Below are 25105 nucleotides of genomic sequence, written 5' to 3'. Positions count from 1 at the left end.
ACATAAGGTGAATGAATTGATTTAAATGCATCCTGTTCTTGACAAACATACCCCAAGTTCAATTAGATGTATGGATTTGCACTGCTCTACTCTTACTAGTAGATGTAACCATCTCAGTGAACTATTCTTGTGTCAGCAAAACCCACTGATAAGAATCTACAAAAGAAATCCAGTCTTGCTGTCCATTTCATAGTTCTTATTCATAATTCATAATCATAGCATAACTCATAGTATCATAATTCTTTTCATAAAAATAGTGGGATATTTGTCCTACTGCTGTTGGCAGAATGTCTGAGAAACTCATTAAACTGATTGATTTTTCCTTCAATGTTCCTTCTTCCAATTTTCAAGCTAAATTTACCCAAACTGCTATATATCTATTGCTCTAAAGAAAATTTGTTTTCTCTTGAACAGCATTTCCTCTTGGTGTTTATTCTTGACACAGGCTGTTTACTGATCTGTAACCACAGTACATTTTAGGATAGAGCATGCTTTATTCTCCACGGAGAGTACAATGTCTGTGTTTCAAAATAAAACACAGATCAATCCTGAACACAGACTGCTGCTCATCCATTTTGTGCTTGTTACAGCTGCCCCCAAGACACATTCTGTGGCATAGCATGCACCAGGAACCATTCTCAACTGACTGTGCAGGCAAGCCTATACGAGGTTATACCCTATCTCGTTTTCTACACGCCTCCAATGTTACCTCAACAGATTTTATACACTCAAATACTCTTGCATGCCCTGATGTAACCGATGTAGCACTTGGAGCATGTGAACTCCCTAGTTTCATGCCTTGAAAATACTGTTTTCTAAGCTGCACCACTTTCTTCACATTATTTCAGAAACTTTGAGCAGAAAAGTATGCAAACACATACACACATATTATGACTTAGAGCCTCCTAGATAGCACCAAGAGAAGTCACAAGACCAAGTCTAGTTTGAACACTGACAATCTATGCCACTTGGTCCAACAGTCAGGTCCAGAGACTTGTGTTATTCAACAGTATAAAATTACAGATGTAAGATTTAGAAATGTAGTCCAGTTCCAGTCTTGAACTCCTTTCTTAGAGAAATGCCTCAGGGAGCCAGAATTAAGACTCCATCCCCTTCTGTGCATGAAATATGCTCTAACAAGAATAGGTTAAGCACAGGAAAACATATAGATTCAAGATTGCTTCTTCTACGGTAGGGTCACTTCACCTACAAAAGCCTTTCACAGTAGTCAGGCTGGCATTGCTGGCCCTCTGCCTTTTGCTCCCTACCCTCCACTTTGCAGGAATTAGAAAGTGCCAAATGGGCTATGGCTTTAGGCAAGTGTCCTTTTATGCCTTATGGAGCAATGTTAATATCAGCAAATCTTTATAGATAAGTTTCAAAAATGTCTTACCCAAAGAAGACTGTACTTAAGAGTGTTGCTTTGTAGTGTCATACATATGGTGTGCCAGGGCATACTATGTTTTCCCAGATACCAAGCTTTATGAATGGTATCCAGCTGAAGGAAAGCTTTGAGGCAGAATTGCATTGGTGGGCGGGGAAAGAGAGAGACCAAGAGAGAGACTGGAAGTGTTTGGAATTAAATTTCCTGTGTCCTGTGTTCCCCTATAATAAAGAAAATAATCTCTTTCCAAGTCAGCTGTCAGAAAAAGAAATGGCAGCAACCATCACTTGGCATTAACAAATGTATTGATAATATTTTTGAAAAGACTGCAGTCTTAATCCAGCCCGTGTTTTTTTTCTGCTGGTATGCCCCACCAAAAGAAAAAAAACACCCTTTGCGCAGTAACACAACCCTAGCACAAAATGCTTGCATATACTAGTAAAATAAAACTAAAATGTTCTATCTGAAAGGTGGGGAAGTGCTATGGCAAGACTACATACTTCGTCAATGAGAATTTTAGAATATATTAAGTCTAGAAGTCATTTAAACTACTCTATCCTTGGCAAATTAGTTGAAATTAAAGTGCATATATGGATATCATTCAGGCTGGTAGAAAACTTTTGCTGGAAGACTTCCTTCAATTTTTAGGTGGAAAAAAAATCACAGACAAAGCATAAAAAGTTTCATCAGGAGAAAACACCAGAATTTTGTGCAAGCAAAGAAAAATATAAATAGAGACAAGCTCCTTAGTTTTACTGTTCCCATGTGTAATTCTTAAGAAATGCAAAACTGAAGTTCCTCTCTTGAGAACTGGTAATGCCCAAAGGATTAAGAGGAGAATCCTACCCGAATTAATTATTCATCAGGGACTTTTGATCCATTTTTAAAAGCAAAGATCTGTTCTGGATTAGCATAGTCATATTTATATTTTCTTCATATTTTCAAGACAACACACAGTGCTTCAGCACAGTGTAATCTGGGACTACCAAATAGGAAAACGAAAATAGAATGGTAGTGTTTTCCATAAACACATAAATTACAGGCAGTCATAGAGTTGGCCTAGAGCTCTCAAGACTTGCTAAATCCTAATCTCCCTCCAATGAGACCTGGAGTTGTTTGTGTATTTATTTATACAGTTCTGATTTGCTCATAGCTGATAGCAAAAATGAACTGGATAAAAGTAAACAAAGGCTTAACATCTCACATTTCTGGTCAAATCAGGTAGATTTTTTTTTAATGTTTCTTTGCATGATGTAGAAGAACGTTAGCATAATGCTAGTTTTGAAGAGTCTCTCTGCTCTGTGTTATGCACATCTCTTGCTTTGTGGCAAGACCACAGAAATATCTGCCTACAGAAATATCTGCCATTACTTGAATCACCCATCATCATTTTCAGGACATAAAAGCCACAATTTTACCTTTTGTTTAAATTCTAGTGACCATTACACTATCCTCAGGGGATGGAAGGATAAGAATTCCCAAATCCCTTGAACAAAATGCAACTCTTCATAATAGGATTGTCTACTCCTTCCAAAGCATTTTAAAGTCTATGCAGAATGAAACTCTTATTAAAATTTCTATTGTATTTCAACTGCACAACAGCACAGACATCAAAGGGTTTTTGTTTTTAACTACTGCACAAGCCATTGTTCTTGGAACATAACTTCTCGGTCGTACACTTTAAGTACATAATGTTTGGAAAATGCCGCAATTTTTTTTATTTTTTTAAGCCATTAGGCTTTGTCTCTCTCTCTTTTTTTTTTTTTTTTTATGGTATTTCATGACATCTCTGAGGCCTACAAACTTTTAAATGCGTAAACGTTCCAACTTCCATGTTAGCTCCTTTTTCTCTTTCTAAAGATGATGAGTTGTGACAAAGACAAGTTGAATTTTCATGTCGTGTCTTACAGTAATCTTGTAGCTAAAGAACAAGCTAAGCTATCAAGGCCTCCTTGACTCCTGCGGTTTTGTCATTTGAAAGAATAGAAGGAAATGGAGTGAAGAAAAACACAAATATCCCTACCTCCAAAAATCCAACCCACTCATCTCAGAATTTCAGAAAGGTTCTATTTTTAATATGAAATAATATGTGTAGTCCTAAGCCCATATCTATATATTCCCAGTACTTGCCCCTTTTGACAGGAAACATTTTAAAAAATATTTTGGGTCTAATTTGCTTTTAAAAACAAAATCTCCAAGGTTTGCTATTATGAATTGTCTTCCTTCTCTGAAGAAAGAATCAAAACTTTGTTATATTTTCTGAATTTCTAAATCTTTTAGAAGTCTGCCTCTGTTAGGAAAAGCTGTATTTGAATTGTCTTACTCCATTAACATTTTGTGCATATTCAGTTATATAATGTTTTTTTCTTTTAATTAATAAAAAAGACCTTCTCTCCTCCTATTAGTAATTCAACACCAGCAGAGTTAAGTAGGTTAACACGCCTTTTTCCAAACCATTGGTGCATTTCCTAAATTCAGTGTAAAAAAAGGTCAGGATAACATGAACGTGATGGGTAATGGGGGAAATTTGTTTGCCTAGGAGATGATGGAAACACACAGGAAACTGGTTAGATCCTAGTTATACTGGCAAGAATGAATCAAGGAAAAAGATACTGTTAGTTTTGAACTGAAAATATTTGGTAAAGAAGCTTAAGACAAAATAAACAGGATCCTTGAAGTCCGTTTCTAATTGATTTTACTGATTCACCAAAGGTAGTAAAGCAACACTAAGAATTACTTATCACAGATTTACATTAGTAACTGAATTTGAAGGTGAAAGGTAAAATCAAAAAACTACTTAGTTTCATCTGTGTTACAAATTCAATGAACTCTTAGAAAATACACACAACAGCAGCCTGCAGAAAGCTTTTCTTAACATACCATAGTTCTCCATTGCAAACTAAAGAACCTACAGGGTGTTAATAAACTGAGTACAATAGTACATCTTGCTTTTAATAAGATGTTTGTTCAGAAAGCACATTAAAGACTCATTCAAAATGAAGGCAATAAAGCATATGTATAGTGTCTTAATAATGAGAAATCACACCTTCCTTTCTTTTTTTCTTCCCCAACTCCTTCCCTCCACCCCTTTTTCAGAAGCTGCATATTTTTTAAATGAGTTGCCTGGTCAATAAGTAAAAAGACTATTAGATGTCTTTTAACATATTTGATTTTTCAGATAAATGCTTGAAAGATTCAACAGTGATTGAAGGTGTTTCTTTGCTGTATTCTAAAAGCTTTTTTGGCAAGTTCCCTACCAGTGAAGCACTTCACTGCCCAGATGAGATCCTTGCAATGATTTATATTATAAAGTTACACTCCTATACTCAGTGTAGGCAGATTAAGAGATGATAAATAACCAAAATCTAAAGACCAAAAGATATACCAGAAAAGGTAGCTCTTCTATAGTTACACATTGAAAATCTCTGCTTATACATAATCTTCGTTCTGACTGTAAAACTACCATTGCCATCGTCTTTATCAACTTCCTAATTGGTTTAAAATTCCTAAAGTGTGAAAATAAATAAATAAATAAAGGATTACAAATGTGATTACAAATGTTATTACAAATGTGTTCAAATGATTAATCACACCACCACTTATATTGGGGCTATCCTTATACAGGATCACGTTAGATCTTATAGAATGGAACAAAAGCATGGAAGAGCTCTCCTATGGCAACCCAGATTTTAAAGGAAGTCAATGGTTTCCAGACTCAGAGACTCACCTAGGAGAGTCTAGGCAGTTATAAAACTCCAGGCAAACTAGCAAGAGGCATTACTCTTAAAAGGTTTTCTAATGACCTGGATTTTTTTTTTTTTTTTTTTTTTTTCCTTTAAGACATATTTCTTATATCTGACTAGTGCATCCTGGAAATCTGTAAACCAGAAGTCATTGCTGAGACTTTGTGAAAATAAGAATCTGAACATTAGGGGCAGGATGCTGGGAGGGGACAAGTGGACAGTGGGATCCTGTTCCTGGTAGGGAATGCCAGACAAACTCTGCACTCATCTGGTGAAGCATATGCCACATGTGTCGAAACAGGCTTCAGCATGGGCATGTTCACAGTGAATTTCTACATTAAAGATGAATCTTTTCTTACTAATTACAGAGATCCAAGGAAAGGAAGGTGAGAGTGCTTCAAATGCTGTAACTGCTTTATCTCCTGTCTCGCGGTGAGAAAGCACTACTGAAAAACTTGCAAAATGCCTGTTCCTGCAATACTCACAGTCTATTTTTATGAATCAAAAAAGGTGTAAGTAATTTGATAAGCACCAAATAAACATCAGAACAATGCCTAAACCCACCCAATTTCGGTAAATGTGATTCATTATTTCTTCTGCACCTTACCTTCCTACCACTCCCAGTGCACACACAAAGCTCTGTCCCCTGGCTAGAAAGATGTCGCAGGGCAAACAATCACTGACAGAAAAAAGGTGATTTCATTCCTTTCAGTGAGATATGGCACATTTAATTTAAATTACGCACAAATGAAAGCTATATGTCACAGAAGAGAAGGTGGCACACAGCCCTTCAGAGAATAAAATCTTACCCTCCCTAAAATCTTGACCAGCTGCCTGTCAATTTAAATCAATCATCTGGCATTTTTTTTTCCAAATCACATAGGCTTTAGAAGTGTGAGGCCTTATCTAAAATGAATCAAAATCAATGGAAGATTTATTTCACTGGGTTGTGGATCAGAGCATGGTGTGAAGATACAGACAGCTTTGACACCTTGCCTGTGTTTAGTGTTGTTAAAACTTCCACAAAATTATAAAGTATATATGACTTTACCGGGAAAGGATCCCGCACTTACTCTGAGCCTGGGGGGACTGGTTGCCTCTACCCCAGGTCTGGAGCCACATCTGAACAGCATCATTTCCCACAGATGCTCTTTGTAGCCAAGAGGACTATCAGAGGTGCAAGCCATAAGAGACCTGTATTCTCTCTCTGATGATCTGAGAGAAAAAGTATTCTAGTTTGTTTTCTTCACAGAGATTTTCCCTCTTTCTAAAGACAAAGTATGTTTACTAAACTGCCTCGTTAGAATCAAGCGGTATTAAGCCAAAAGTTTGGTGTTTTGTTTGTTTTCCAGTTGGGGCTCTTAAGATGCAATGTTTTAGTGTTGTTGTAACACACAGAATAAATTACACAGTCCTGAAAATCTTCAATCTACAAGACACGTTAAGCGCAGAGAGAAGCCTACTACTGCTCTGCTTTTGCAGGTCACCTCTTGGATCAGCTCCTGTGGTGTGATACTTGTTTTATCTCAGTTATCCTTTTTATCTTCCATTTCTTTGCTGAGCAACTTTTCACTACAGTTTTATGCAGCCAATGTTCGTACTAGAAAAAATCATAATTCCAAAGTACTATTTCTATGACCTTTTGTCTTTACTTTTAAGCCCAGTTGGTACGTAAACACCAGCCTACACGTTATCATCGCAGCAAATGCTGTCTCAGGAATACCAAGACTCAGAAAATAATCATTCACACAGAAGAATATAAAATTACACTATTGGTTAAAAGATAAGTCATATTGAAAGATTTTTCAGGTGGCATTTTAATGTGATAATTAATTCCTAAAAGTCTGAGTTTCAGTATTCATATAAATAAGTGGATGTTAACAGGCCATCCATAAAGACTCCCCTTGTTAAAATACAAATGAGATATCCCTTATGTGTAGACATGTGTAAGTACAATTAATATTGCAATCCAACTGGAAACAAAATTGCTTTAGTTAACCAACCATTACAAGGCAATCAAATGTGGTATCAAATGTAATTGTAGAAGATCCATTTGGGGAATAACAGCAATTATTTCATAGAGAATTCTCCACTCCTCCTTCCAATTCACGTACAATTTTTTTTCATGCCTCTATGGCAGAAAAATAATTGGACCATCACAAATGTCAAAACCACCCCCTTTTCACTCTGCAGCATACAAGAAAATTCAAACTAACAAGGCTGTTTCATTTAGAAATATACGGGTTTGTACCTCTGATTTTTAACTGCATCAATCTAAAAATATTTAAGTAGGTTTTATTTCTCCCACTGTACATACAACTAGGGAATTGGGCAATACCAATGGAGTAGGAAGCAGAGAATGCCATTTCTTTATTTGCCTGAAGACAAGTGCTTCGGAACTGCCTTCATAAAGTTCACAAATACTCTCTAAAGACTTAATAGTTTTCTGACAGGTAAGTATTATTTTAGGACTGTAGCTGTAAACTGCAGTTCAGATATTTTAATTGACTGTGCTTAATCAGGAAACAACAAGTTAAAATCCAATTTTTTTTTCCTTTTTTACTCAGAAGACATGCAGTATTCTTAATTATTATTGTTAATTAACATTCCTTTGAATAATTTTGCACTTTTTAGTAAATTACTTAGTAATTGCCAAAATTATTTTGATATTTCATTATCAGTGCAACATAACAAGATCCATTATGATCTTTATTTCTGTCACTTAGCTAAAAACTAATGGTAAATATGCAAGATACATGCTTGTAGCTTGTTTTAGATCTTTATTTTTGCTCCTGAGACATTCAATAGTCACCTGACAAAGGTTCATTTATTAATAAAAAGAATATATATAGCCGCCAGTGTCAATCTGTGTATTTAGAAAGCTATGCAAGGTGACAGGAGTATAAGAATATGAAAATACTTTAGCTAACACCAGATATTAGCTATTCAGTAAGTTGCTGGGTCATAGCTTCCCAGGTTCAAATTAATATCTATCTGAGATTTCTATGTTCACAGCTATTTTTGGTTTTGGTAAACATGAACAGATTATTTCAGATAGAACCAAAATAAAATTTAAAAATTCTTAAACTTTGGTAAAGATTCCTTTAACTGTTGATCCTGGCAAGATCATGGAGCAGATCCTCCTGGAATCTATCCTAAGGCACATAGAGGGAGGTGATTTGAGGCAGCCAGCATGGCTTCACTAATGGCAAACTGAGTCTGGTAAATTTGGTAGCCTTCTACAACCGCATTATAGCATTGGTGGAGAAAGGGAAGAGCGACTGACGTCATCTACCTGGACTTGTGCAAAGCATTTGATACTGTCCCACAAACATCCTTGTCTCTTAAAATGGAGAGACGTGGATTTGACAAGTGGACCACTCGGGTAAGGAATTGGAGTTGCACTCAACACTCAAGGAGTTGCAGTCAAGAGATCAATGTCTGGGTGGAGGCCAGTGCCAAATGGCGTCCCTCAGGAATCTGTATTGCGACCAGTATTACTTAACAACTTTGTCGGCCACAGGGACAGTGGGATTGAGTCCACCCTTAGAAAGTTTGTGGATGGTACCAAGCTGAGTGGTGTGGTTGGTACTCTAGAGGGAAGGGATGCCATCCAGAGGGACCTGGACAGGCTAGAGGAGTGGGCCCATGCCAACCTCACGAGGTTCAACAAGGCCAAGTGGAAAGTCCTGCATGTGGGTCGGGTCAATCCCAAACATGGATACAGGCTGGGTAATGAGTGGATTGAGAGCAGCCCTGAGGAGAAGGATTTGGGGATACTGGTGGATGAAAAATTGAATATGAGCCGGCAATGTGTGTGTGCAGCCCAGAAAGCCAATTGCATCCTGGGCTGCATCAAGTGTGGCCAACAGGTTGAGGGAGGTGATTCTGCTCCTCTACTCTGCTCTGGTGAGACCCCACCTGGAGGACTGTGTCCAGCTCTGGAGCCCTCAGCACAGGAAAGACATGGACTTGTCAGAGTAGGTCCAGAGGAGGGTCACAAAGATGATCAGGGGGCTGGAGCACCTCCCTTGTGAGGACAGGCTGAGAGAGTTCATAGAATCATAGAATCATAGAATCATTTAGATTGGAAAAGACCTTTAAGATCATCCAGTCCGACCATTAGCCTAACACTACCAAGTCCACCACTAAAACAATTAAGGATACAGTAATAATTAATTTCATGTTTCCTGGCTTGGTAGCTGGATTATTTTTTAATGAAAGTAAAACTAGGAATCATTAAGATTGGAAAGGACCTCTAAGGTCATCAGTCCAACCATCAACCCAATGCCACCATGCCCACTAAACCATGTCCCAAAGTGCCACGTCTACCCATTTTCTGAACACCTCCAGGGATGGTGACTCCACCACCTCTCTGGGCAGCCTGTTCCAATGCTTGACTACCCTTTCCATGAAGAAATTTTTCCTAATATCCAATCTAAACCTCCCCTGATGCAACTTGAGGCCATTTCCTCTTGTCCTATCACTAGTTACTTGGGAAAAGAGACCAACAACCACCTCACTACAACCTCCTTTCAGGTAGCTGTAGAGAGCGATAAGGTCTCCCCTCAGCCTCCTCTTCTCCAGGCTAAACAACCCCAGTTCCCTCAGCCGCTCCTCAGAAGGCCTGTGCTCCAGACCCTTCACCAGCTTTGTTGCCCGCCTCTGAACACGCTGCAGCACCTCAAGGTCCTTCTTGTAGTGAGGGGCCCAAAACTGGACACAGTATTCCAGGTGCGGCCTCACCAGCGCCGAGTACAGGGGGACAATCACCTCCCTGCTCCTGCTGGCCACACTATTCCTGACACAAGCCAGGATGCTGTTGGCCTTCTTGGCCACCTGGGCACACTGCTGCCTCATGTTCAGCCGGCTGTCAACCAACACCCCCAGGTCCTTTTCAGCCAGGCAGCTTTCCAGCCACTCTTCCCCAAGCCCGTAGTGTTGCATGGGGTTGTTGTGACCCAAGTGCAGGACCCGGCACTTGGCCTTGTTGAACCTCATACAGTTGGCCTCGGCCCATCGGTCCAGCCTGTCCAGGTCCCTCTGCAGGGCCATCCTACCCTCCAGCAGATCAACACTTCCACCCAACTTGGTGTCATCTTCAAACTTACTGAGGGTACACTTGATCCCCTTGTCCAGATCATTGATAAAGATATTAAACAGAACTGGGCCCAGTACTGAGCCCTGGGGAACACCACTTGTGACCGGTTGCCAACTGGATTTAACCCCATTCACCACAACTCCTCAGGCCCAGCCATCCAACCAGTTTTTTACCCAGTGAAGAATACACCTGCCTAGGCCATAAGCTGCCAGCTTCCCTATGAGAAAGCTTTGGGATACAGTGTCAAAGGCTTTACTAAAGTCCAGGTAAATGACATCCACAGCCTTTCCTTCATCCACTAGGTGGTTCACCAGGTCATAGAAGGAGATCAGGTTGGTCAAGCAGGACCTGTCTTTTGGGGTTGTTTAGCCTAAGCAGAAGGATCTGGGGAGACCTTATAGCAGCCTTCCAGTACTTAAAGGAGGCCTACAGGAAAGATGGGGAGGGACTGTAGGATGAGGGGTAATGGTTCTAAACTGAAAGAGGGTATATTTAGATTAGATATTAGGAAGAAATTATTCACTATGAGAGTGGTGAGGCACTGGAAAAGGTTACCCAGAGAACATGTGGATACCCCCTCCCAGGAAATGCTCAAGGCCAGGTTGCATGAGGCTTTGAGCAACCTGATCTAGTGGAAGGTATCCCTTCCCATTACAGGGGTGTTGCAACTAGATGATCCTTAAGGTCCCTTCCAACCCAAACCATTCTATGATTCTATGATTTATCAAAAAGCCCAAACTTGAATTTTCACTTTTGTTTTTCTTTGCTTGGTCTTCTTGGAGTATTTGGTATTTAATATACTATAGTACTAGAAATATTGGAAAAAATTCTACTCTCATTCAATTACAAATAGTAGGGAAAAGGGATTTTAGTAGATGTGGATTTGTGTTTCTATCAATGGTTTAGCCCCAACTTTTTTCTAAAAGGCAAGCTAATGCTTTCCTTCAGAAAATTCTGACAGTCTTTACATAAAATTAATAGCTGAAATAACAAATTTGGTTGTGGGACCAAATCTGGATCTTCAAAGATTTTTCCCTGTATTAGCTAATTTCAAAAGACCATGTCTGAGGATGCTGAATTTTTATTATACTGTGACATTGACATGCAAATAAAATCTTTTGTCCTGGTTTTGGCTGGGATAGAGTTAATTTTCTTCCTAGTAGCAGGCACAGTGCTGTGTTTTGGATTTAGTAGGAGAAGAATGTTGATAACACACTGATGTTTTAGTTGTTGCTGAGTACTGCTTACGCTAGTCAAGGACTTTTCAGCTCCCCATGCTCTGCCAGGAGCACAAGAAACTGGGAGGGGGCACAGCCAGAATAGTTGACCCAAACTGCCCAAAGGGCTATTCCATACCATATGACGTCATGCTCAGTATATAAACTGGGGGAGGTTGGCCGGGGAGCAGCGATCGCTGCTCGGGAACTATCTGGGTATCAGTCGGCGGGTAGTGAGCAATTGCACTGTGCATCACTTGCTTTGTACATTATTATTGTTATTATCATTATTATATTTTTATTATTATTATTACTATTTTACTTTATTTCAATTATTAAACTGTTCTTATCTCAACCCAGGAGTGTTTCTCACTCTTACTCCTCCGATTCTCTCCCCCATCCCATCAGGGTAGGGGGAGTGAGTGAGCGGCTGCGTGGTGCTTAGCTGCTGGCTGGGGCTAAACCACGACATCTTTAAAAATCTTTAACGCTTACACACTTTTTTTGCTGCTAACTGTGCAACAAACATTCATATTTTGAATAAAGTGTTAGAACAGGCGTTCTGGCAGTCTTTTGATTGACACATCCCTTTTAGTTCTGTACAGGCCTTGGTACTATGGCCAGCCTTCTTTGCCCTTCCTCTTTTCAATTTGTTACACTGAAGTCAGCCCATATGTACTTCCCCAGAAGGAATGTTTGTGATATTTTCTCCTTAAAACTCCATAGGCTATTTTTCAGCTGCAATCTGACTGCCAAGGACATTGCTGATTGTGAGCTCATTAGAAGCAGAAATAGATTGTCCCAAAGAGTGTCTTTCTACAGTGACTCATGTGCAATCCCGCTGGAAGGGCTTTCATCACCCAAACCCAAATCCTGGACAAGAAATAAACCTCATACAGCATGATGTAGACCATTCATAATGCTGTCAGAAGTACTTTAAGAACCCTCATCCACAGAAGGTTTTACAGTATATCTTCTATTTTCCATCACAGCCATTAGGAGAATGAATCTTCCAGTGAAAATTAAGTTTATCAGAAAGATCTGTGTGCAAACTAATTTGAGCAGGCATTTTCTAAAAAGTAGGCCAGAAGAGAAGAAAGATTACTTCTGGCAAAAATGGAACAAATTAAATTATAAGAGGCTTAATACATTTATTTGAAATTTAATTGCATAACCTAATGTCAAGGTTGTTATACGGTGCACACTATTCTCATCTAAATTCAAAACAGTAAAGCACAACCTTGGTTTGCAGTTACTTTATTATAAATCCAACTGCATTTTTTTATTTTATTTTATTCTGACCATAGTCTTTGCCTGAGTCACAACATTAATAAAAAATCACATTTCAAAATTAATTCGAGATTTCTCCTTGGCAATGAATTCTGATAAGACCAGAAGTCTCTCTGGTATGACTGACTTCTACTGCAAGTAAAGGGCAAAAAGAAAACCAAAAGCTGAGACAGCACTGTTGATGTGATGCCACTGTGTGCAGTAAGAAGCAAAATGATTAGAAAGAGCATCTGACTGTATTCACACTGTTCTGAGTCCACGAAACCTGCAGGTTTTGTTTTCTATTCAAAACAGAGGCAGATTAGCAGAAAAGGTTGCTGAACATTCTCATTATTGCATCCCTATGGAATACGCATTCTGTGTTTTACGGTGTCTTAGAAGCTATGCCTGTGCAGAGAGCACACTTAAAAGCATTCAGGCTGTGTCCAGACCCCCTTTGCACTCCTAAAAGCCAGTCACTTTTATCTGAATTATGTGCCCTGACCTTTGGGGTTCTTCTGTCTGTTTTTAGATCTCCAGGTGTCTGAGGAACACTGGATCAGAAAGGACATTATAGAAAACCATTGTGTATTTAACTGTGTGCCACTATGATTCTAGTGGATGTGCAAACACAGTCTAGGTTTGTAGCAGCATCACATAAAAGCATCATCTGCTTTTATTTCTAAAGGAACAGGAAATGAAGGCATAATAAATGACTTAGACACTTAGCAGGGAACCGTAGCCTAAAATTAACAGGCTTATAATCATGCAGCACGATATTAATTTGGCTTGATCAGTAATAAAGAATTACTGTTGTACAGTTTACAATCATCTCACTTGTTTTTCAGTAAAGTCTGAAGTGACTGAAGAAGATAGTTTAGTGTTTGATCAGGTTAGGGCCTCTTTCAGTACTACTAGAATACTGAAGAGAAGAGATGCAGTTATTAAAGTATGAAAAAGGAGTCTAAAAAATAGTCTATAACTCCCAATATAGACAGTCATGTAGGTAACCAAATCCTTCTGTATTAAGCTTTTTCCTGCTTTTTTCCACCACATAAGCAAAAAACAACTTGTAAAAATCTTTTCTATGATTCTGTGTTTCAGCGCTTGGAGTAGCACACTTTTAACAGGTAGTAACCATCACTCAGATGTCTTCTCTGTAATCATTCGTGGTATGTCAGAACAAACAGATGTCTTGGGTACACCTCAGAGCTACATCCCCAGGTCTGTGAAGCTCCCTGTGAACTTCTGAAGTGAAGAGTCCACTTTATTCTCTAGACAGCCAGTCTGAGACTCTGTTTACCGAATAAAATAAAATGTCCATTCATAGTCAATGACTCCTTCTGTGACGGATATATAAACGACATGTTTGTAAGAATATAGCTAACATTTCAAAGAGGAAAAATCCGACAAGGTTAAAAGGAGAAAAACAGAAACTTACCCCAAACTCATCCCTCCACTGATGTGACGCTTGGTACTTCTCTGCTTCTTTAGCGAGGCGCTGAAGACCAAAGAGAGAGAACACATACATTTTAGACTTTACTGATTCTTCACATAGCAAAGTCTTGCTTTTTTAATTTCTTCATATACATGTTTTCTCTATATAATTTTCTATATATCCATGCTTTTTTGCAGTATTTGAAAATTATGTATATTTGAGTAAAGATGCACCATCTCATCTCAAAAATGTTATTTTCTGTAGTATTTCCTTATTTAAGTACTGTAATCATGCATTAGGCAACTTAACCCTCATTCCAACATCATTTAAGAAGTTCTAGTTAAGTTCAAAATCCATCAATATCCTTCTGAAAATACTTTCCCCTTACACACACCACCTTGCCTTATATGTATTAGTTTAATCTACCATCCAACAACAAGCATTTATTAGAATCTTAAAACACTGTGTTATGGACATTTATTTCTCCACTAAATTATTTAACTTCAATTATAGGAAGTACTGGCATCCCCTGTGATTATTAGGGACCGATAATGACTAAGTAATTTGGACTAGCTGTAGCCTGGTCCCATGGACTGAATACACATTAGCAGTTGGAGAGTAACAAGCATGCTCCTAGAGGGCATTTTTCCCCGTTTAAAGTAATTTGAAAGAAATCCTGTTTGTCCACATAGCCTCATGGGAAGCAGAGCGCAGCGCACAGGAACGATCAGATGATCCTCTTGCACATCAGTCTCTTGTACAGACACACCCATTGGGTTGGTGACGTGTCCCTCCTCATACAAAATTAGGTCTTTGAAAAAAAGCTGTTTGTACATGTTTATGAGGATTTTACTACAATTTTGCATATGAAAGTTGCCAAGTGTAATGCGTGTTCTCCAGCTGAGCTGCACGCAGCATCCCCAGTGCCAGCAGCCCTGGAGGGAAGCGCCCATCCTGAAAGCAAGCAAGCTCTCTCTGAAGAAGCAACTACCTGATGTGAACGTAGTTCATGTGGAGGACTCAGCCATGTCCTAATTGTTGAGTGACTGACTTTGAGAACTAAATTACTGTATAGCCCAATAAAAAATTTAGCAACTGTTTCTGGGGAGTGATGGTCCCTTTCAAACAGAAATAGCCTGGCTATATCCGCCAGATAACTAGGGATGAAAACGCTTTACTGTGTGACAATATGTGCATGGTAAGCCTCATGGTTGTTTTAATATTCAGACTACTTCCTACACAAAATGAACTGGTGGTCTAAGTCACATTTGCAGTTGAGTCAACTGTCAGTTCTTGCTAACAACCAAAAGAAATATGACCACAAAGTTCACATAAGCTGGAATCGCAGAGATGGTGCTGTCAGAATCTCACCTCAGCCCCGGTGCAGGGTAGCAACTGCTATGCTATCTGATCCCATGCGGGCAGTCCTTCTCCTCCCTCTAACTACTATCAGGATGATACATTTAACAAAGCAAAACTTAGGATCTTTTCCTTTCTTTCACGTTTCCAATCATCCTATATAAACACAGAACCCCCAACAAACCTGTTTGCTCTGCTGAGAGAAGGCAAGTGTCTCCACTCATTTGTTTGATTGTAAATTCAAATTATTCTTAGCTAATAGAAAGCTACTAGCATCTTACAGGCATTGCCAACTGGAGGTACCCTCCAGAGTAGCCAAGTACCACATTTACAAAAGAAAAACTATGATGTAATTTGATGCATTACACTGGGAAAAAAAAAAAAACACAGTACAACTCTCCCTTGACCACACTGGACAAACACCTCAGATACCTGCAGTACTTTCAGTTTTCTGCTAATATACTAGAATAATTTTTTTTCTATCTAATTTCTTCACTCATAGCCAGTTCTGCATCTAAATCTGGGCTATACCCTGATGAGTTCACACTGATTAAGTCATGTTTCACCAGATTGTAGCAAAGCAAGATATGACACTTACTACGCATGTAAATAGCTGCAGTTAACACTGCCCTCAGATTTCCCTCACAGTCTGCTTCGTTACCTTAAGGCACCCAGTGAACTGCACTTTTTTTCTGCAACAGACAGTAGAACCCAAATGCACAAACTGATAAATGGATGATGAAGAGAAATATATAACATGCATTAACATTATTATGAATTTCACATGGAAGGAACTGCAGCCACACTTGAAATTCCTCAGCTTCATGAAAAGTTGGTAGATTCTTCAGCTAATCTGTACTATAAAGCAAAAATGCTAAAAGCAAATTAAAAAAGGAAAAGGTTTTGGTTGGTTGGCTTTTTTCTTGGGGGGGGGGGGGGGTGGTGTCAAATGGAGAAAAAAAATAATACTCCCTACCAAATCCTTCTCTGTGAAGAATTTTTCAGTCAGGTTTAAGTTAGAACTCATCCTAACAGTCAAAATAACCTGCTAAATAACACTATGCATGTTTCAACAGCTCTGTATATCTTAAAATAACTCCCAAAATGAGAAGTTGTTATTTGAGGTATGCGTACAGACCATAAGGTTAAAGGTTGTTAAAGGCAGCCAAGCCCATACAAAAGCACAAGCAAGCCATTACAATGATGAACAATGAGAAAATGGCTGTGCTCCTTGACTCAACCAAACCAAAACCCGCATATGACCATGAGCCGGGCCTCTGACTACTCAGCTCATCTCCAGCAGACTTTATCAATGTTTCCGTGCATGCTACCATAAAGACACAGATCATGCAAGGACTTCATTTTCAAGAAGCAGGTGTTTTTTAAAAAAATATGGGTTGACTGATAGGAAGTCTGTGAATGCAAAAACCAGAATCATTCTCTACTGTGTAATACTTTCGATATTTTTAGGAAAGATAAGGGAAGAGTATTCAAAATAAATTACCAAAAAATTAAAAAGTATTTCATGAAGCTAAGGTGTTCTGAGAAGTTCCTAATTTCTATGCAAGGAGAAATGCTACTGCTACAGCAGCATGGAGTCTAATGACTGAAACATTCACCCTTCCACAGCAAGTGCTTTGTTAAGAGCAAGAGTAAGAAGCCAAGACTTCGGGCCCAAAAATAGCTAGACTGTGAAGCAAATTCAAATTACCTATGCCCTTTATTGTGACACAAGGAGAGACTAGTTTTTCATCTCTCTCAAAGAAATCATGCCTGCTTCTTTTTGAGGTATGCAAATGTCAGGTCTTGCTTTCCCTGGTTTGTTGGGGCAGTCTCTGGAGAATGCCATCAGAGAGGTAACACAACAGGCTGACACCCAACACTTCCCATTTTCCCTCTCATTACAATGAGAGTTTAATAAGGTAACTTCTTTAACACCATGACCCACTGCAGATCCCTTGCTATTTTCTATATATTGTGCAGGGTACATTATTTTCAGGAATTTTCAGAATACTTAGCTCATCAATAAAAGAACAATTATCCCTTGAAAGACAACCACTGCCCACAAATAAGTATTTTTAATCAAACTTTGAAAGAAGTCAAGATTTACCTTCCACTAGATTTCCTTAAATCTTTCAAAGAGAATGGTTATCTTTAAAGCAAAACAGCTATTGGGAAAGACAGATAAGATGCAAGTGCTATTTACTCCATCAGCCTATGAACTTTTCTTTAACTTTTAAAGGGATTACAAAAGATTACACACAATGAAAAAAAAAAGCAAACCAACAACTAAAAACCCAAAGCCCAGCTGCCTGTCAATCTCCAAACTGTCTATTTTCGAAGGTCTTGCCCCCAGATTTGGAGTGCACGTTACTATCTCTGAAAGACAGCCTTTGATGTAGCACAGACTGCAAGAAAGAGACCTGAAGAATCTTTATCTGATCTGTAAAGATCAACTCCCTAGAAGGCCTATTCATCTTCCAGCCTTCATTTTTGTGCGCATATGTCATAACTTTATCTCCTCCTAGCCAGCACAGAATTCTGTCAGCTAATGGCCCAATTACAATTATATTCAGTACAATGAAATCAATCTTTTTTTTTTTGTGCTTCTCACTCTCCCTTAAGAATTTTATCTTGAAAATAATATTTGACGACACTTGATACATTAAGCTATTATAAAATGTGTAAGCTTAGAGTTATTAGACATCAATAGCCTCACAAAGCTTTCTAAAATACCAAACCCATGGAATTTTTAGGTTATTTTAAGAAGATAAATACTCAGGGACAATATATCAATATCAAGTTTAAATAGAACAATGTAGAAACATACAATGAACTTCAAATCCTGATTTTAAAATATGATCCAAATAGTCAGTCCTGGTTTTGCATGAACAGTGTAAAAGCCACAAAGAATGTGTGTAACAGCAGTTTCGAACATGGTTTTCATATATGTATTTGAAATACAAATAGTGTTCTTCTGTAGATGATTATGAATTGCACATCACTTACAAAAAAGAAATATGAGGGAAAAATTTTGTAAGACTGGGATAAGGTTTCTGAAGCATCAGTGGAAGACTGATACTGTTATTTCACTGTAGCTTTAACACAGACTGGCAGAATTTTGAAGAATTGCATTCTCACCTCAGTAAGCTGTTACATCCTGTATTAAACCAAATTAGAACTATTTTCTTTTGCCTTGATTCTTCTGTCTTTACTTGCATGCACTGTTTTCTTTTTGTAGTAACTCTTGGTAACGAATTAGTCAAATACCCTTGAATTACCCTATTACCCTATTGTATAAAAAGATCACCCAGTTTGGCCCAAGGGGGTGTGATTTCAACAAGGAACACCTGCAAATTGGAAGGTCAGTAGCCAAAAAGAGAGCTTGGGAGTGCTAATGATAGCCAGATTTAAACCCCCATATAAATACACGTGGATTTACTTTTCTTTATCTTTATTTCCATACTCCCAGTAGGACATGGGAGGGGTTGATAGGGATTTATTACCTTTTTACATGTAACTCTTATGAAGATATTTGCTATCTGACCTTTCTCACAAGTGGGCATTCATAATAATTATCAGCACAAAAGCTGATCTAGATTTGATGAAGCTGTGGCACATTAGTTTTGGTAAGATGGTCCCAACCATAAAACAATGTCTTAGATTAAACCAAACATATACCTAATTTTGCTGATTTAAATTGTAACCACAAGGTTTAGGATCTCCTCTTCCAAATAATTTTTTTTTGCTTTTAAAAATATTTTGATCACTAACACTGTAGCATATGTTCCCATGATAATTCACATTTTCCTGCTTCAAATAAGAACTGTTATCCTATGCATTGCTGTATTCTGTTATGTAAATACCATAATCCTCAGTATAAGTGTAACCAGAACGTCAATACTTACATAGATTTTTAAAGATTTTTTTTTTATGGTGATCAACACTAAGTTTTTGTCTTGTGCTGATCTGCAGCATGGTTTTATTTCATGTATTTACGCTGCAGAGTCACAGCCTCTCTCCTACTCTAGCATCTGCTGTGCCGTATCATGGCAATCTGATCTGTGGTCTGTTAATGAGGATATCTGAAGCACATAAGGTCACAAACAAAGAGTGTGTTTAGAACTGGTCTCCTATATTCAACATAGACCTTATATGATATATTCCCCAGCTACTGCCTGGAGCCAGTTTCACTTTTGTCATCTGAGGCAGCAGATGAGTGATATTCATAAGGAAAAAGAGTAGGTTAGAGGTCTGCTGATGTTGTGAGCCTTACCAAAACACTCTTCATATAAATTACTGGTCTAAATTTGTATGTAATCTAATACAATCAGCAATGAGCACAATTTTTTAAAAAGCTGATATTATTATACTCTGGACCACAATTCAAAATAATGCCTTGAAATTTGTCTTCCACTACTAACCATTACCAACAACCTAAATTGCTAGTTTTATTTTTTTTTCTAAACCAGCTGTAGATTACAAAACTCACCTTTAATTAAACAATAAACAGAAAATTACTTTACATATTTTGTGTGCCACTTCTGGTTTATTCACATGAACAGTAATTCTATTTCAGACCTTCTTAATCAGTTTTTCTAAGAAGATGACCTCATACCAACACAAGGCTGTCATATGTTGGTTAAAAAGAAATCTAATGGAAAAAATTTATTATCACCTTCCATATATTTAGAAGATGGGGCTTTAAAGGATTTCTGTATCTGTTGAAAACCATAATGAAAATCATTATGATTCAAGACAGTCTTTATTCCTATTGTTTAATTAAATGAATGAAGAATCAAGATGATTCTCCAGAGAGAAATTTTACCCTTGTGGTGGATTTCCAATTCTAAAACAGAAAATGTAAAATAAGAGAAACCACTGGTCTAAATAAGGTCAGAAATCAATGGGAAACCAAATCTGACCTAGAGAACTTGAGACTACAATATTGGGGGTGAAGTTTATGCTTTCTAACATGAATAATCATATTGATTTAATAGGGAAAAATAAAATACGGAGACCCTAAATGAATACATCACACATGTGGCTTTTGACATCTAAAATATCATGTGCAATCACCTGTCTCTGACAAAACTCTCATATAAGAAAAGTCAAAAAGGATAAAACCAAAAGACCATTTGGCACAGTAACACTTCTCCACTATATAAAACCAGCCATTCTCTAAAACATTAACTAGAAAGAGCTCTTCTCTCCTATTTCTTCTTTTCTCTTACCGTGTGGATTTAAGAACTTAGCTAATGGTAGCAAATTATCTAACAGAGAAGACAAAAGTAGACATAGGGCTAGTACCACTTCTAAAGGAGTGCTGAAAGAGATTTTTAAATATATTACACTAAAGTAGTATTCTTAGTTAAAATTTAGTATGAATCTAAAAGTAGTCAAATGTACAGTTAAGGTAAACTAATCTTTGATTCTGTCCTGAAAACAAATCTCAGAACAGCTGGAACTATCCACCACTGAAAATAATAACTGAAGAAGAGGGAGGAAGGGAGGAAGGGAGGCAGAGAGAAGGAAAGACAGGAAAGAAAAAAAGACAGGAAAGAAAAAAAGACAGGAAAGAAAAAAAGACAGAAAGAAAAAAAGAAAGAAAGAAAAAAGAAAGAAAGCAAAAAGAAAGAAAGCAAAAAGAAAGAAAGCAAAAAGAAAGAAAGAAAGAAAAAAAAAGAAAGATGCTAACAAACACTTGTTTAAACTTCTGGAAAAGCAGTATAGCTGGGTACTAGACAAAAAGAAACCATACACGAGCAGTCAGCGGGATAACTAGCTGTCCCTGCTCACTGCAGCGAGGTTGGGCTAGGTGATCTCTAAAGGTCCCTTCCAACCCAAAGCATTCTATGATTCCATGAAATGATCTGCAGGTGCAAAAACATTGCTGGAGGGCACCTTTCTGAGTACTAGAGAATAGGACAAACCAAATACAACCACAATGAAGAACAGAGGGAGCACAAAATTGTCTTCTATGACTGGAGCATTGAGTCCATTCCATGAGGTATGCAATATGGTATTGAGTCCATTCCATGAGGTATGCAATATGGTTTGTATGAAATATCCTAGCAACTTAATATGTTGCAGAATGAGCGTACAAAATAATTCTGTTCAACTGTTATTGAACAGCAACAAGGAAAGTAGGAAATTCTCATCAGAAGGTAGAGAAGCAGCACTTTGTTAAGTTCTACATTTTCCACACTTGTGGGGAGAGGGAGGGAGGGAAGAGGTTCTGTTCCCAAGTCTGAGTATATTTCTAGGAGTCGTGCAATCAGGAGATTTGAGAAGCTGGGCAATATTATGACAGCTTGATACTGCCAAATATGTTTCAGTAGACAAGAGAGTAAGATAGAGAGAACTCTAGATAAAGGCACGAAGAAAAATGATCAGAAGAGTAAGAAATAGTCTGTCAAATGCATCTTGACATCTAGCAGTGAAAGTTTGCTAGAGTGGTGTATAGAATCAGCAAAAGACCACTTCTTTTAACATATAATTTATCCTTCTCATTTGCAGAGGTTTCAAACTCTTAGAGCTTATTACATTTTCACTCTAATAATTCACATGCCTTAAATGCAAGTCACATTAGTGTTATATTTTTAAACAAGCTCAAAATGAAGGACACATGCTGAAACCATTAGACCGAAATTGCCAGCTGCTCTGACAAATCACAAATTGCATAACACCACCAGCTCCAGTTCACTGCCTGCCTTAGGAAACTCTTTTAAGCTTCACAGCTGAGCTAGTAACTTCACAGGCATGATTAGAAGATGACACGTATATTGTGTAGGCATGCCTTGTTACCCTGCTTTTTCAACTGTAGTGTATGCGTAGTTTTTTACCAACCCAGGGAGAAAACAGGACTAAATAAATTTATTTTAGAAATATCAAAATTAACCTGCTCCAAAACAAGTGTTCTAAATGTCAAAAATGTAATTTTCCTCAAACTTAAAAAAACCCCAAACCTTAGATGCAGTTCAGCTTGCTTCACAACTCCTTTAAAATCTACTCATTAAGTATCCAGTAAAAACAAACAAACAAAACACCCTTAGCTACTCAAAATTTATACATGTTAGCAGCTTTATTAAAATCTGACTAGGATCCAAATGGGAACAGACACAACTGAATACATATGTAGCTGCCTAATTTCAAAGGCAAAAGTAGAAAAAGAAACAAGTAAACACCTCTTTACTAAGGACAGGGAGAAGGAAACATTGATACAAGCTTGCATCACTTATGCAAGAAAAACACTAATGAAGGCAGTTATCTTTAAACAAATAGGGGATGCAACAGCAGTTGCATTTTGCCTCACCATATAATCAAAGTGAACAACACATGCAACAGAATGTTCTGGTTCTATACGAATTCAATAACAATATCTCGTGTTATATCAATATACATTCGATATAACTCAATAACAATATTTGATCTATATCAAATATATAGAATATTCAAATTACTGTTTGCAATATATTTTTTTTTTTAAATTATAGCATTCTGCAAGTTAATGCAAGCCACAGAAGTGGAGCATAACCAGGTACGAAACACTACATTTAAAGAAGTGTAGTGAGTTCAGGATTTACTCAGTTTGTGTGCTACAAAAGACATTTAGATGTAATGCTGTTATAGACCCAAAAGAAGATCAAAAAGCTGGCAATTTAAAATCTCTGCCAAAGAGAGAGTCAGCTGTCTCTTTTGGTCACATCATCAGAAACAGCTTTAAGTTCTCTCAGAATTGCACAGGTATTTCTATAAAGAAGAACAAAATCCAGAATTTCAAGAAATAACAAGACTGAACAAAGCTCATTACTTCCTCTTCCTCTGTAGAATAGGACTAAATTGTTTTATTTAATTAAGAAACATTTATAACCTAAACCAGCATCATAAACTCCAAAGTAGTTAATGACTTATAATAAAACTGAGATAGCACTGAATTCTGCAGTAGCATTTCCAGAAACAGACCTATGAAACATGCAACTTTATTAATAATAAAATTCAGAGCTTGAATGGTAGAACTATAATGTGAACTTAAAAAAATAAAATAAATCAGCATCTTCTCCTAGGTCGTCAGATGTATAAACTAGAATCAATCTGAATTTGACTGATTAAAAGTCTGTTAAAAAAATGAAATAACTTCTTAAAAATATGTATATTTAAAAAAACCCCAACCAACCCACAGCTGAATAACAAACACAGCTTTAACAAGGCAGGATAGTGTATTAACAGCTTTGCATGTCAAGGAAAAAAATGGAGCAGGTGGTAGGGTATAGCTGCTGAATAATCAACTTGATCTCATCAACAGTCAGTGGGTGAGAGCCAAGGAAACATGTTACTGTTGGCAACAGCAGAAACAAATGATACATTAATACTGCATGCTATTTTCAGGCAACATTTCCCTAATGGAAGTAATTCCAGTCAAAATAAATAAAAAGTGTTTAACTGAGAGTCCTGGAGAAAACTGAGTGCAAAGGAAAATGACCTTCTACTAGAAAATTGAAACAACATTTTTCATTTTCACAGAGATAATATGTCAATCATGACAGCCATGCTGGAAACACACCAAAGCCTCAACTGCTCCTACACCTGGCTTAGCACTGGCGTAACAACATATCCAAATCTCTTTAATTTCTTTCTTATTAAATGGAGTGTATTAACATGCTGCTTCTAAACTTTCCCAAATCTCTTTTAAAAGAAGTATTGCACCCCCAACCTTCTCTACTAGACAGATTCAAGTTTTATCTTTCAAGCATAGCCACGTGATGTTTTTTTAAAAACAATTCACATCCTTTGTCAGTAATTCCTCTTCTATTAAGAACTACATGGGATTTACTATTTTCTTACCCTCCAACAGAAAACTTTTTCTGATTGTAATGAAAAAACATTTTAAAATTAAAAGTAGACAAAAATTGTAACAGATGAGTGCTGAAAATGGTGTCTTCTACCTCTCCTCAGTCCATTTAGCTTCAGTAGTATCTTCCCATGTCCTCTGAACATGGAAGAAACTCAGCGCTTTTATGCTTCCAGTTTATACTCAGGTACACCTTCATTTCCCTGCTCTCACATGCAAGTTTTATCCCAATACAGCTGCATGGTTTTAAAGCAACTGTTGCTGAACCTATAACATAAACCACTTTTAGTCAATGTGATCATTTCTCATCCAGGCAGAGGTCCACCAAAGGTATATAAGTATTAAGTATATACCCATAGGCATAGCTGTTAAAAGATCCATATTAATATATTAAACATTTCAGTAAATGCTTAAACATCTCTCGAGGTCACCAAGTTCCATAAGAACTGCTCTTTTAGGAAGAAATCCTGACCCTTCAAAAGTTCATATGAGGACTTCCACTGTCTTCACTGAGATTTCACTCCTGCTGCCTCAAGCCCTGTGTGCGTGTGAGATCATGAAATTCCTAACCAGAGATATACTACTTCTAGATTCAGTAATCGCCAATAGCCATGCATTGTTTTGGCCATTATTTCTCTTCAGCATCTCTTGTCATGTCTATATCATGTATCAGACAATGCATCACCTTTTTCTTCTAGGCAGCACAGTGCATTTCTGGGCATTCTTGTGATTATAAAGAAAAC

At 37.7% G+C, this 25105-nt stretch overlaps 1 protein-coding gene across 6 annotated transcripts in view; it reads right to left on the bottom strand.

Annotated features, from left to right (window-relative positions):
• CACNA2D1 (calcium voltage-gated channel auxiliary subunit alpha2delta 1) overlaps positions 1-25105 on the bottom strand; it is a 451440-nt gene that overhangs the window by 228066 nt on the left and 198269 nt on the right. For all 6 annotated transcript variants that reach the window (XM_075713027.1, XM_075713021.1, XM_075712994.1 and 3 more), the window contains exon 4: positions 14156-14215. In XM_075713027.1, the coding sequence (XP_075569142.1) occupies positions 14156-14215 (60 nt within the window). The remainder of the gene's footprint in view (positions 1-14155; positions 14216-25105) is intronic.

The sequence above is a fragment of the Pelecanus crispus genome, chromosome 1 (genome assembly GCF_030463565.1).
Source record: "Pelecanus crispus isolate bPelCri1 chromosome 1, bPelCri1.pri, whole genome shotgun sequence".
Taxonomy (NCBI): Eukaryota; Metazoa; Chordata; class Aves; order Pelecaniformes; family Pelecanidae; genus Pelecanus; species Pelecanus crispus.
This window is presented reverse-complemented; position numbering and strand designations above follow the sequence as displayed.